The following is a 14942-nucleotide window of genomic DNA, read 5'->3' as shown; positions in this document are numbered from 1 at the left end:
AAACCAACAAAGGTACACATGTACTAAAATTCAGCCAGTTTCTGCTGAATTTCAATACTATATACCCAGTATTGGTCAAGTAAGAAAAGAGAAAATACCTGTTTTTGGGTGAGCTAGCTTTTTAGACACATTTATAAGATTGACCTAATGGATTTCTTTGGACCTGTATTTTTTCTGAATAAAAAATGATAAGTTGGAGCATGCTAAAATAGGTTGCAGACTGCAATTATAAAAAAAATATAACTCACTCTTTAAATTCTTTAGCAGTGGTATATATTTATGTATTTATGTAGGAGATATATTGTACATACATACAGACATACAATACATATATACAATATCTAAATATAAAAAGAAAATATTAATTTCAGTTTTTTTGAATAATGTACTTCTTATTCGAACAGCTTGTATTAGTTGCCAGTTTTAAATAAGTGTTCAACATAACTAAACATCACACAGGGCTTTGAAGGGACTGTTTAAGAGCTGCTGTACAAGATGATTGTTTGATGAAAGGGATTGAAAGACGGGTTAAAGTAGACACTGAAAGGTTATTGTAGAGGGCACATTGTTCATACAATCCTCTTTTAATATGTGCAGTGTGCACCTGCGATAAGATGATTCATTAGATATGGTCTCACTTTGACAAGCTCCATCGTTCAACACCCAAGATGGTGATGGAACAATTCTGTACCCTCCTTATAAATATGACAAGGTCAGCATCTTTTCTGAATGGTGGGTAGAACTGTCTTAGATGTATTGTAGATGTGTCTTTGTTTACTATATCAAGAAAAAAAAAGAAACTAAAGAAAATACTTTCCATTTATTAAATCTCAGAAATGATCAATACTTATAAAATGCAGTATCCGATCTAGCACACAGCAGTGTTTTGAACATCAGAATCAATGTAATGTATACATTTAAGTCACAATTAGAGAAACCCTGTATTATTTGTAAGCAAGACATGCCACATGTTCTTTAAAACAGTTATATTTAAGAAAACCTTTCAATAAGCTTATACGAGTAAGATATTTTGTAGCACTGTGGGCAAGAAAGAAGGGTTAAAGCGACAATAGAGGATTTGCGAAAAGGTCAGATGCGGTCTAAGCAAGAAATAAATATAGCATTCTATTAATCTGCTTTATACAAGCTCAAGATAAAAAAACACACACACAAGAGGTATGACTTGTCCCACATTACCACCCCAATCCTCTGTTGCTTCTCATTGGTGCTTAAACATGTTAGACATAGCTGACCATATAGAGATTATATGTCCCTAAAAGACCATTGAAACAGAATGGCTTTGTAATGGGATAAGATGTCAGTCAGGACAGATGGTAAATTTGATCAGTTGATAATTGCAATTGGTTTTGGGTTGACTAGAGTCAACACCAAAGCCCTTTAGGATTTATTTTAACCTTTATTTAAATTAAATAAAGAACTGGAAGTTTCTAAACCATATTTTTCTGTAGCAGAATTTGTGTAATGTTTATAAGTTGTTCATCTACTAAATTCACATTTAATGCATGGTTAAAGATTCCAAGGGACCCCCAAACCTGTTTTTTAATGTCTGAGAAAACAAATTAATGTCTGAGAAAAATGAGAATTAATAAAAAAGGAGATTTGCACACAGGACTCTATATTCTGTTGATACACCTATCAAATTTAGATTGGGGACAAGCTTGACTTCTTTAACCACTTTTACCCCCTTCCTGCCCAGGCCATTTTTCAGGTTTCAGCGCTCTCACACTTTGAATGACAATTGCGCGGTCATACAACATTGTACCCAAACTAAAATTTTATCATTTTCTTCACTCAACTAGAGCTTTCTTTTGGTGGTATTTATTCATCGCTGGGGTTTTTTATTTTTTGCTAAATTCGAAAATTTTGAAAAAAAGCACGTTTTTCTTTGTTTCTGTCTTTTTTTTGTTGTTATAAAAGTTTGCAAATAAATAATTGTTCTTCATAAATTTAGGCCAAGATGTATTCTGCTACATGTCTTTGGTGAAAATAACTCAAATTAGGATGTATTTTTTAGTTTGTAGGAAAGTTATAGAGTTCATAAACTATGGTATAGATCTGAATATTGATCAATCCTGAAGTACTGACAGCCAATCTAATTTCTTGAGGTCCAAGAATGTCAGAAAAGTACAGATATCCCCCAAATGACCCCTTTTTGCAAATTAGGCAGTCCGACGTACTTCATAAGAGGCATGGCGAGTTTTTTGACGTTGTATTTTTTTGTCATAATTTTTCGGAAAATGAAAAAATAAAAAAAAATATTTTCACTATTTTTTTTTTTTACATACTGTCACCAGTGCAATACAGCATCATCATATAACTGGCATGGCGGTGATCAGGGACACTGACTGGTGACAGTACAAAAAAATATATATAATTTTGTTTTTTTGTTTTTTTATTATTGTTAATTTTTTATTACATTTTTTTCTTTTTTAAAGATTTTTTTTTATATTTCACTATGACCAAAGTAGTATAATGTTACCATAGTAACATTTTACACAATTTGCTTATAGCAAAGAATTACTTTGCTATAAGCAAGCATTTACCTTAATGACATCGATTCATTCAGGGTTTTTTTTTTTTTTTGTGCTTAGCTGTTATTTGGCCACGGCTAATCACATGACACAGCTGGGCTGTGATTGGCCCAGCTTGTGCATGTGATCGCTGTGACCATTCACAGCTAGCCACACTAGAATACAATGGATGGCATGAATGAAGCCATCCATTGTATACAACTGTCATGTGACCTGCTGTGATTGGTCACAGCAGGTCACATAGTACCGGCAATGGGACCGGTACTCAGATCTGTCATCGGCCGTGTCCGAGGTACATGTCCGGTGACAGATCGCACCGCTGCGCGGCTCTGCAGGTGCGCAAACTGCGAATGCCCGGGAGGACGCCGTATGGCGTCCACCTGGAACGCTGAAGGATTTTGCCGGCCGTCAAACGGCCATTGGCCAGGTGGCTAATGGTTAAAGTGGTTGTAAACCTATACATAGACTGGCCTCAGATGATACACAGAGATTAAACAAATCCTCCTACATAAGTTTCACCTGTCTATCTTCAGTCCTCTCTCCTCTAAATCAATTCAAAGTCCAGAATTTACAAAGCTTGTCTGAGTTTTCAAAAAAGGGGGAGGGGAACTGAAACTGCTAACTGCAGATCTCAGTGAGATGAGCTCTGAAAGCTGAATGGAGGGAAGGGACACCCCCTCCTCTTCATATAGCACACAAGAACAGAGCTGAGGTTGACAATCACAGGCTGTGCCCTCTCCATCACCATTTTCTCTTGGTGTCAGAAGTGCCTTATGCTTATAGCAGAGGAATGAAGCAGCAGACAGAAATGACACTTAGTGCTTTTAGTTGAGACAATAACATGGAGGAATAGGCTTTGCTCATATTTCATGCCTGGGGTTTACAACCACTCTAAAGCAGTAAGTATCTTTTTTAAAGCAAACTCTCTGATATTATAAGCAAACAAACTGTGCATACAATAATACTTGCAAATCAGTGTTAACTTTTGCATTATTCATATGATATCTATGTTCTTCAGTATTGGTAAGAGATAGTAACAGGGTGCTTCCATCTGAGGGAAGTGATTTAATCATTATCTCAAAGGAATTTATGAGCTATATGCTATAAATGTGTGAGTATGAGTGTGTAACAGATATATTCTGTTCTAACCCACTCCTCCCTCTCTCTAAAGCCCTGTACACACAGACCGAATAATGGGTGGTATTGGTCGGTTTGATAAAAACCAGCTGACATTCGGCACATGTGTATGGCAGATGGTCCAACAGAATGTCCAGCTTCTGCTGAAGGGACGTGAATTAAAAAGGTCTGCTAGTCGGCTTCCTATCAGCACTTCCAGCCAATGGCTGAGAGCACTGACCTGTGTGTTCTGGTTGGGATGGCAGTCCCCCTGTCAAAACGCAATACCACATTGGGGGAGATCACTGTACTAACACTGCTTGTGTTAGTACAGTGATCTGTCAAGTTTTTGTTTTTTTATTTAGCCTGCTGGGTTTAATGGGGAAAAAAATAGTGCATATGGGCCATAATTCTTTTATTAGTGACTTGTTACTTGTTTTTAAAAAATGCACCTGAAAAAAAACTGAAAAAAGAAAACACAGGACAGCAGTGGAGGAACCATATTTTTCTGTGCTCTGCTGCTTATGAAAATGTGAGAACATGAACATATAACCTCTGAACTATTCAGACAGCAGAGCTGAATCTAAGAGCCCATGGAGCAGAGGTCTTCAAACTGTGGTCCTTTGTTTGTCTTTATCACAGCCCTTGGGGCCCTATTCCATTCACTGACACCAACCATGGAGCATAATTCATGTTGCTGACACCAGCAAAGGGGCACTATTCCTCCCACTGACATCAACGATGGGGCACAATTCCTCCCATTGACACCTACGATGGGGTACTATTCCTTCCACTGACACCAACAATGGGGCACAATTCATTCCATTGACACCAACAATGGGGCACTATTCCTTTCACTGACACCAACGATGGAGTACAATTCCTTCTCAAATTTATGGCACTATTCCTTCTACTGACACCAATGATGAGGTACTTTTTCTTCCACTGACACCATTGATGTGGCACTATTCCTCCCACTGACACCAACAATGGGGCACTATTAATCCTATGGACACAAATGATGGGACACTATTCCTCCCACTAACAGCAACAATGGGGTATAATTCCTCCCACTGACACCAACAATGGAGTATAATCCATGTTGCTGACACCAACAAAGGGGCAAAATTTCTCCTACTGACACAATTCCTTCCATTGACGCCAAATATGTGGCACTATTCCTCCCTCTGACACCAATGATAGGGCACTATTCCTCCCACTGACACCAATGATGGGACACTATTACTCCCACGGACACAAATTATGAAACACTATTCCTCCCACTGATACCAATGATGCAACGCTATTCCTCTCACTGATACCAATGATGGGGCACTATTTCTCCCTCCAAATATCAACAATGGGGCACTATTCCTCCCTTTGATTCCAAAAATGGGCATCCGTTACTTTCACTGACACCAGAATATTTTCTACTCCCACTGACAAAAGTTCAGCCCCCCTAAAGTCTGAAGGACAATAAATTGTCCCTTTGCTTAGAAAGTCTGGAGACCCCTGCCATAGAGAATTCTAAGTCCTTCACTGTGCCTTCACAGTAAATAGGTGACCTTGATAAACTACAAGACACATAGGGGTTGATATATTAAGGGCAGATAGGGCAAGGAAGTTGTACTTCCCTAGAGATTACTGACTGTGGTGAAATTTCACTTTGCATAGAATACACAATTATGTGCTAGAAAGAAAAGCTCAATGTTGCTAACACGTGATTGAATGATGCCAGTCAGCAGAGCTAATCCTTTTACTAAGAAACCTCATTCATTAAACTCTAGGGAAAATTTACTTGAAAAGTACAACTTCCCTTGCAAAGTGAACAGTCTATTTGCCTTTGTTAAATCAACACTATATTTTGGTAAGTCTGCATTCATGCACTATTTTTAATTTGCAATTTCAGAGTGATTGCATTATAAAAAAAACATTAGTTCCCTGTTTTAAGCAGTATACACTGTAAGAAAGCACATATTTACTATCTCTTCTCAGCATGAATCTCACATACTGTAAAATAATGGGAACATGCAAATTACAGATTAGAGCTTGGCATGGATTTATTTGCACGCCTGAGCAATAGCATTTCTACAAAACTTGTGGGGCATGCACTTTTCCTATAAAGATAATATTTCATGCTTCGGGTAGTCTGAACCATTTGGAAACTCGGGCGCTGCCCGAGGGCCCGGGGTCAGTAGGGGGCCCCATGAGATGCCCCTGGTACCTTTTTCATAGGCTTTTCTGAGTTTGGGCAAGGACACAGAGGCCCCATGATCCCCTATTGCCCGGAGGCCCCATGAGTTGTCAGTCCGACCCTGGTCTGAACACTATATGCCCCAACCTTTCTGCCAAAAATAAAGGATGTCCAAATGCACATGCTGTATAAGTTTCTTATGGCTGGAGCAGGGGCGGACTGACAACTCATGGGGCCCCCGGGCAACAGGGGATCATGGGGCCCCTGTGTCCTTGCCCAAACTCAAAAAAGCCTATGAAAAAGGTACCAGGGGTATCTCATGGGGCCCCCTACTGACACCGGGCCCTCGGGCAGTGCCCGAGTTTCCAAATGGTCAGTCCGCCCCTGGGCTGGAGCTCATCTCACTTCTTCATTCTTAAAATTCAGATTAAATTTCTTTTAAGAAATGCTGATGTTGATCCATGGATCATCATGTTACTAAGATCCTAAACAGTTTTAAACTACATGCTTACTATAATGTAAAGATTCTTTGGATAATGAAAATTGTTTTAACATTCTATAGCCCAATATTTGTGAGTGTGTGTATGTTTTGTTCTATATCTGGGAATGAATATCTATATTAGGATTTTAGACGGGTCAATAAAGTATAAACCTTTTTAGACAATTTACTAACATGATGTAGAGGGGGATGCTAAATTATGACAGGTGGAACACTTGTCATTGGAGCCCCAGACAGCTTGTGTGATACTTCATTTATAGGCAACATCAACTCACTTGTGTTCACGTATAATTCAAAGATGAACGTTCAATAAACTTACACAGTGAAAGAAAACTCTATATTAAGGGCCGTGGTAAGGCTATACAAATTATAGGAAATCTGAATACATTTATCAAAATACTGTATAATATTTATGCTTATTACCTGTCCTTGTGCGTTTGTGACAAGTTGTCCAGTAACACCTTGCAGACTGGATAGTGCATTTCCAAAGGCCTGTGAACTCGCTATTGAGCCCATGGCAGCTGCTGCCGCTGCAGCAGCTGCTGCTGCTTGGTTTGCTAAGGGGTTATTAACCATCTAGAAAGCAAAAAAAAAAAAAATACACAGTTCTCAAATTTATTATAAAAGAAATGACAGTGAAAATATTCTCTTCCTACTTCTCAAACCCCCCCCAAATATATATATATATATATATATATATATATATATATATATATATTAATACGGTATACTGTATATATCAAAATTTTTTAAGGGGTATATTTATTTTTATATATATTTTTATTCACTATAATTTTTTTACATACACTTTAGCTGAAGTAATCTTTGTGTCTCATTAGCATATACTCTTAGGGCCGGTTCACACCAGGTTTTGAACAGAAACATGCTGTGCATTCCTGTGTGATACACATGCAGTCCTGTGCGATGCTGAATGGGCTGAAATTGCACCGCACCATAAGTAATGCATGCACTACTATTGGAAACTCATTGCAACCGTATCACATGCAATCTGGTGCGGACAAACACATTGCGTTAGAGATCTGCGTTTGGGATGTCATTAACTTAATATTGATACCCGCTGCAGATCACACCTGCAGTGCATTTTGAACGCAGTTCTGGAAACGATCACAAAACATGGGTCTTCTGCACAGCGTTCTGTTGTGAATCGACACTTAGACATGAAAATGTCGACATATGCAGATGGAAACTTTTGTACTAACACAAATGCATACATAAGGGGAAAACTGTGCTTAGGTATAAAAGTGAATAAGCTGCCAGCACTAAGCTTCGTGATTCAAAATCTACAATAAATATATAAATAAAATACAGTTCTCTCAAGTGTCCATATAAAAAAGAGTGGCAGCGTGAGCCATTAATGCATAAAGTGCAAACAGCAATGCAAAAGTAACAGTACTCTCCAATATCCCCAAAAACCGAGAGCCACCAATTGATATAATGTAGATGGAAAAAACACCCATAACATCCATCCACTGACTATAAAGAAGAAAACCACCAGACAGTATCCACCTTGGTGTGCCTGAAAAACTTACATCCTTACCAGATCTGTATGACCACTTATTCAAGTATGGTCATAGTGCTCAAGTCTTTACAGCTGCTCAGTCTCCATATACATCACATTGTGGGCGCTCCAGCAATCCCCAATAGCAATAGCATATAAAGAGGGAAGTTCTCATAGTGTAGTAAGATAAAGCCAATAGTTGGTTAAAATGATTAAAAGTGCACACATAAATAGTAAGCCAAAAATGCAGCATCGCATTGTAAGCATCTGATTGGTAACTGTCTCTTTGTAATCCAGCTTCTGCTATCGGCATGCATACGTGATGATGTCTCCTACACTGGCTCCACCTGACGTGTTTCATTGTAGCAGACATCATTACTTCCCCTGGCTAAAAACAGCCCTGATGAAGGGGGGGGGATTGCTGAGCCCCCAAAATATATTGGCTGTTACAAAATTAATACAAATCTTTTAAAGGGCTGTACAAGCTGGTGTGGTGCTCCCATCCTTTCAAAACTTAAGTAAACTCTTCTGGAGGTCCAGCAAGACCCCACAATTGCTGGTGAGCAGCCTCTAGGATGATAAGCCACCCATTGTTTTAAGTCATCTTCATATGGCTCAGCGCTCCTACATCACAAAAATTATAAAAAAATAAGGAAGAATCTAATTGGCAGTTAATTTTTTTTTTTAAATATCATACCTGCAAAGAAACATGGTAATAGTTACCTTTCTTGCTGCAGATATACATTCCTCTGCAGAGTGATCCTTGAATGAAGTCTCTTTTGAATTCAACACTTCTAAAAGTGTCAATCTCAGATAATCCACAAAGCACTTAATGATTATTCCCCCTGACCTTCAAGTCCCCTCAGGATACAGTAGTGATGTCATGGAGGTCAGTGGGAGGAGCCATTTAGGGCTGCAGGGGACACAGGAGATTGACACTCCTGTAAGTGTCAGATTTAGAAGGCACTGCATCCAGGGATTACTTTGCAGCAGAGCACTGTTTGGTGGTACAACCAGCAGGAGAGATGTATCTGTGCTTGTTTGCATTGTCAGAGTAAAGCAGACAATAGATGAGTAGAAAAACAAATAAACATTCAGGTCAATAGACTGGCCATTTGATTTTCACACATTCAGGTCAATAGACTGGCCATTTGATTTTCACTTAATTAGCGTGTCCACTATAAAGGACAATTTTCGGGACCCCATTGAAAATACAAAAACGAACATGTTGAAAAATTTTAACTAAACAATTTTCTAATTGTTTATAGGGTTATTGTTTTAAAAAAAAGTTAAAAAACGAAATGTGCATGACCCGGAAGCAAACAGAACCTTTTTCTTTCACAAAAGTTCTGTCATATCTTATTTTAATGATCATAGTGTAGTGTGTGTGTTTTTCTACCATAGGAAATCAAACACTTTCTAATGTCAAAGCTGGCAGCTTAAAGCATTGTAGGGGACAAGCAATTTCAAGATTTTGTGCATTGAGTCCTTGTAATCACAACAAGGAATCCAGACAGAAGTGTGTGCAGCAAAGCTGTTTAACATAATAAACCCCCTGTTATTTCAAGCCTGGATTAGCATAAAAAAGGGTCTGGGTTTTGTGAATAGGGTATGTTTATGTTAAATAGTGTTGCTTCACACAGTGCCATTTCTGTCTGTCTGTTTTCTGTCTGCAAATCCATTAAAGTCAGTGTTCTTTCAAAACCAATATAGCATCTAAAAAGGGCCTGGTTGCTAAAACTGATTCGCAGACAGAAAATTGTATAGTCGCTGTGTACAGCAAATTCTTTCAAAAGTCAAGGCATATGTATAAGAATGTCATCCTGTTACTAGACTATACATAATTTTAATTATTCTTTGGTTTCCTTGTCCTTTGTTTTAACACTTTATGTACAAATGTACACCTGTTGCCAGACTTTAAAGAGCTTGTGTCTGATTTAAAGTATGGCAAAAAGAAGAATATATAGAAAAAGCATGTGTGTATGTTGATGGTGCAAAGCATAGATGAAGTAGAAAACACAGTTGTTAATAAGCAAATATAAGACAAGAAACACAAATAAAGAAAAGTAACATGTTTATTTTCCAAAGTAGTACAACAATGATATATACTTTATCTTGCTTTTAATGCAGCATTTTTTTAATTACAAAAAAGCAAACAAAAAAGGGAATCAATAATTACTGTACAAATTAAACTTTGTTCAACATGTCAGTGACATCTGAAATTTTCCTGTGGAGGGGAAGACATTTTTGTTCTTACATATCCAATATTAGCATTTACAACTCTAAGATCAGATATAATTTTTTTGTGCTGTAGCCTTGTTAAACATTGTACAAACTTCAATGATCAGTTACATACTAGTTGAAAAGAAAAAATAATAACACAATACAGCATAATATATCGACAATCTGATTGTGATATACAAAAAGAGACAAAATTATGGAAACACCAGGTAAAAAAACAACATTGTTACCTAATATGGTGTTGGACTGCCTCTGGCATCCAAAAGGGCCTGAATTCCCCTGTGATTTGACAAATGTAAGTCTTGGATGGTGGATAATGATGTTCGTTATCACACTTAATGAAAAAATCGTTCCAATTCTCGCAGAGATGCCGTAAGCAGTAAAAGAGCCCAAACCTTGTTCTCCAAAATTGACCATAGTAGTTCTATGACATTGAGGTCCGGCAACTGTGGCGCCCAGGGAAGGTACCAGACTTCATCTGCATGCTTGTTAAACCATGATTTGACAACACCAGCTGTACTGGGAGCATTATCATCTTGGCAAATGACGATGTCTTTGGGAAACAATGTCTGCACAATGGGGTACACATGGTCAACCAAAATTTGTACAAAGTCACAGGCAGTGACTCTACTTTTCAAAGTGATGATGAATACGAAGATATGGCTGCCCAAACTAGGCTGTACCGTTGGCACAAGACATAAGCTTGGGATGGTATTCGCCACACGTAAACACGTATGGTGGTTGGAAACAGTTTGAAGCTCAATTCATTGGACCATATTACAGTCTTCCATTGATTGATAGTCCATGATTTATGGGTGTTGAACCACTCTCTCCTCTTCAGATCATTAATATTGATGACTAGTGGTTTGGCAATTGCAGCTTGCCCGTGAAAGTTTTGCTTATGGAATTCCCTCAGTTTCTGTGGACATGGGTTTTGGAAGATTGAGAATGAGCTCTGCAATCACTTTTGCAACAATTGTTTTCTTATTCCGAGTCACATTCCTACACAATTTTTTTCGTCTCATTCGTTCAGTTGACCATGTCGATCACGCTTATGCTTATCAGATAACGTTTTCCCAGAAACTGTATATGCTATCATAAACTTTTATACTGTACCTTGCTAAATTGCAATTGGCAACTTCAGTCACAGAGGCACCAGCTAAGTGGGCATCAATAATTTGGTCTCTTTGAAACTTAGTAAGCTCAGACATAATTCCATATTACTAGCAAAGCATGCAGTGAATGACAAAGATGAGGCTTCCCACCTGTTAGCTAGTCGTCTCATCACAGAGCCGAAGCAAAAGAATGTTACATCACTTTCCCTTTCAACATTAAACATGTCTTCACTTTCACACCTGAAAATCATGTATTGTTTCCATATTTTTGTCCAACCCCGGTAGATATAGAATCACCTGAACTGGTTACATTCTTATGGTCTTGACTCACTTCATATGTAAAAAGAATGATGTCCGCCAATTCAGCAGAGATGAATTGGGCTTCTGTTTTAGGTGCACAGCTTGCCTCCTGTGATTCCTGTAACTGCTGATCTTGCTCTGTCAGAAGACTTTTTCTCTTTCCACCTATAGAATACATACTGGACATATCAACAATCTGATCATGTTTGATATAGATATAGAAGTACCTGAACTATTTACATTGTTGTGGTCTTGACCAGGGGCGGACTGACCATTCGAGCACTGCCCGAGGGCCCGGGGTCTGTAGGGGGCCCCATAAAATGCCCTTGGTACATTTTATAGGCTTTTTGGGTGTGTTTTCAGTTTGGCAAGGACACAGGGTCCCATGATCCCCAATTGCCCGGGGGCCCCATGAGTTGTCAGTCCGTCCCTGGTCTTGACTCACTTCATATGTAGAAAGAAAGAATGATGTCAATTCAGCAGAAATGGATGGAGCTTCTGTTTCAGGTGCATAGCTTGCCTCTTGTGACTGCTGCTCTTGCTCTGTCAGAAGCCTTTTTCTGTTTCCTCCTACAGAATGTAAAATCATTGTACTTAAATTTTACTACATGTTAATGGAACATACAGTAAATACACATTTACAAATTCACAAATTCCACATGACACTGATATAAGCAAGAACGTTCAGCATAAAAAACAAATCCAGCACATGTCACAACATCACCAGTTGAAATAGAGTGTTGATTGTCATAGAATCCTAAAACCCACCCTTTCTGGGCCAGTTGACAGGCCCATGTGCTCATTGTTTGTATTGTATAGTGAAGTGTCCACCATGCATTCCACAACACATGGACACATAATTATATGCACAAGTCCCATTGAGTAAGCAATTAGTTTGCTGCATTGCAATGAAGAGTGCAATGTGACGGAATCATTCTGAATGTAAAGTTTTCTTTCTGCATGCTGTGTCTGCAATATGATTGCAGCTTTAGAAAGAAGGCACATAGCACACACAAATCTATGCAAGAACATTTTGCATTCACAACCGTGAAGGCACATGGCAATGACACATAGGGGGAGATTTACTAAAACTGGTAAACCCAGAATCTTTTGCAGCTTTGCATGGTAGCCAATTAGCTTCTAACATGACCTTGTTCAATTAAGCTTTGACAATAAAGCCTGGAAGATGACTGGTTTCTGTGCAGAGCTGCACCAAATTTTGCACACTCCCGTTTTAATAAATCTCCCCCATAGTTAAAACATTTCAGTGAATTTGACAAAAGAAGACAAATGCATACATACATAAAATATTACTTACTTTCTTGATGGTCTTTTTAATATCTTCCTCAGTTGGGGCTCTCACGTAGCTTTAGGTCAGACCATCTTTTGCAAAGCTCATCTTTGGTGTGCTGCACACCATGTCTTCTTCTTAGCACTCTGATACCTTTTTCGATAATTTGGTCCTTACTGATATCACAGCTTCTTGTACAGCTGCAGCCTGCAATCATAGTCTTTCCTCTGTAGGATCTCTACCATATCAACCATATTTTTAAAAGACATGTTGGATGCTTACCACTCCTCCACCTTCTCTACCTCCTCACTGTCTCCAGAGGAGCTGAACATGTGAGAGGCCATGATGTCTGCAAAAGGGCACCAGGAAAGAGAATAGGTGGAAAATTTACAATATAAACAACTGTTTACAGGGTAGGTTTGAATAAGATTGTTGTCCATGCGCTATGATTTAAATACTCAGGGGGAGTGTACAGAGGGAATGTGCAGTAGGGGAGTGTCAGAGGTAAAAATACATTGCATTACTTCCATAGATGAAGAAAAAAAATGTTCTGAAACAATGATGGCACAATCGTATATAAAATCAAATTTTGATTTTCATTCAAGGGATCATTTGTTTTTCTACTCGTCTACAGCCCTTTTAACAGCTTTAGCTCCGTCCTATAGCAGAAATACTTCTACAGGGCGGCAGCCATGTGCAAAGTCATGTATATATATTAATCATATATATATATATATATATATATGATTTTGCATTTCCAGTGATTGCTTGAGCGGGGGGGAAGAACTGTTAGTAAACAAAACATTTCTCCTCCGTCAGCTCCTGCACAGCGCTGTGAAAAGCATCATGCTTATAGTGAAGCACAAACACAGAACATCAAGTAAAATGGCACACAGCTAACCCTTTCATTTCCCCACATGTTAACCCCTTCATGTCCAGTGCCATTAGTACAGTGTCAGTGCTTTTTGTTAGCACTGATCACTGTATTGGTGTCACTGGGGATGTCAGTAACACCAAGTCCGTTCCCCCCAGTGTCAGAATGCCTGCCGCAGTCCCGCTATAAGTTGCTGATCACCGCCATTACTAGTAAAAAAATTTTTTAAAAAGCCGAGTATATATACCGTCATTTGCAGACTCTATAACTGTCACGTAAACCAATTTACATGTATTGGGATTTTTTTCAGCAAAGACATGTAGCAGAATACATTTTGGCCTAAATTAATGACGAAATTAGATTTGTTCATTTTTTTAACTGGACATGTTTAATAGCAAAAAGTCAAAAATGTTGTTTTTTCTCACAATTGTTGTTTTTTTTTATTTATAGCGCAAAAAATAAAAGACGCACAGGCAATAAAACACCACCAAAAGAAAGCTCTATTTGTGGGGAAAAAAAGGCCGTAAATTGAATTTGCGTGCAGCATTGCATGACCAATTGTCAGTTAAAGTAACGCAGTGCCGTAACAAACAAAATGGCCTGGTCAGGAAGGGGGGGGGTAAATCCTCTGGAGGGCAAGTGGTTAACTTTGATTAAGTAAGTTACTTCAAGGACAAAACAAACTCTTTTCCTTCTTCTGTTTTAAAATATCTGCATCTAGCCATATTAAAACAAACCTATTCTAAATGAAATCTAGTTATACAATTTTAGATCTAGTAACGTTTTATACTTTTAAAGATACAAGTATAGTATATGGGCAAGTATATTGCATAAATGACAACTATATCAGGCGTGTCCTCTTTCATGATTCAAGGTACTTTTTTGAAAATGATAAAAAATAGAGAGTATTATCAGTTTTGCCTTTCAGGAAGAACTGTCATACATAGTTTGATGTCCAACTAATGGGCCTGTATTCTACACAGTAGGGATTTGTTTTTTCCCTCCCTTAGGAGATAACTACTGTCTTTGAACACTTTTCTTTCTTTCAAGAGACCTTTTGAATTTTCTTTTTAATGTGAAGCACATAAATTTTTCTCCTGCACAGGTCATGAATCCTGTGTAAAAGGGAAGGAGTAGGCTTCTTTGTAGACTAAAGAATCATGCTTTTGTTAGGGCCAATCTGAAACTGCATGAGTTTGTGTTCTCAAAGAAAAACATTTCATAGGTCTATCTATAATGAA

General features: G+C 38.3%; 1 protein-coding gene across 2 annotated transcripts in view; it reads right to left on the bottom strand.

The window, feature by feature from the left end:
* The window catches only part of POU6F2 (POU class 6 homeobox 2), a 584773-nt gene that overhangs the window by 70765 nt on the left and 499066 nt on the right, over window positions 1–14942 (bottom strand). The window contains exon 5 of one of the 2 annotated variants that reach the window (XM_089687113.1): window positions 6785–6937. The exons of the other annotated variant lie outside the window; for it this stretch is intronic. Within the exon in view, the coding sequence (XP_089543239.1) occupies window positions 6785–6937 (153 nt within the window). The remainder of the gene's footprint in view (window positions 1–6784; window positions 6938–14942) is intronic. 2 annotated transcript variants of the gene reach the window in all.

This window comes from Staurois parvus, unplaced genomic scaffold (assembly GCF_062004578.1).
Source record: "Staurois parvus isolate SC_StPar_1 unplaced genomic scaffold, SC_StPar_1.0 ptg000020l, whole genome shotgun sequence".
Taxonomy (NCBI): Eukaryota; Metazoa; Chordata; class Amphibia; order Anura; family Ranidae; genus Staurois; species Staurois parvus.
This window is presented reverse-complemented; position numbering and strand designations above follow the sequence as displayed.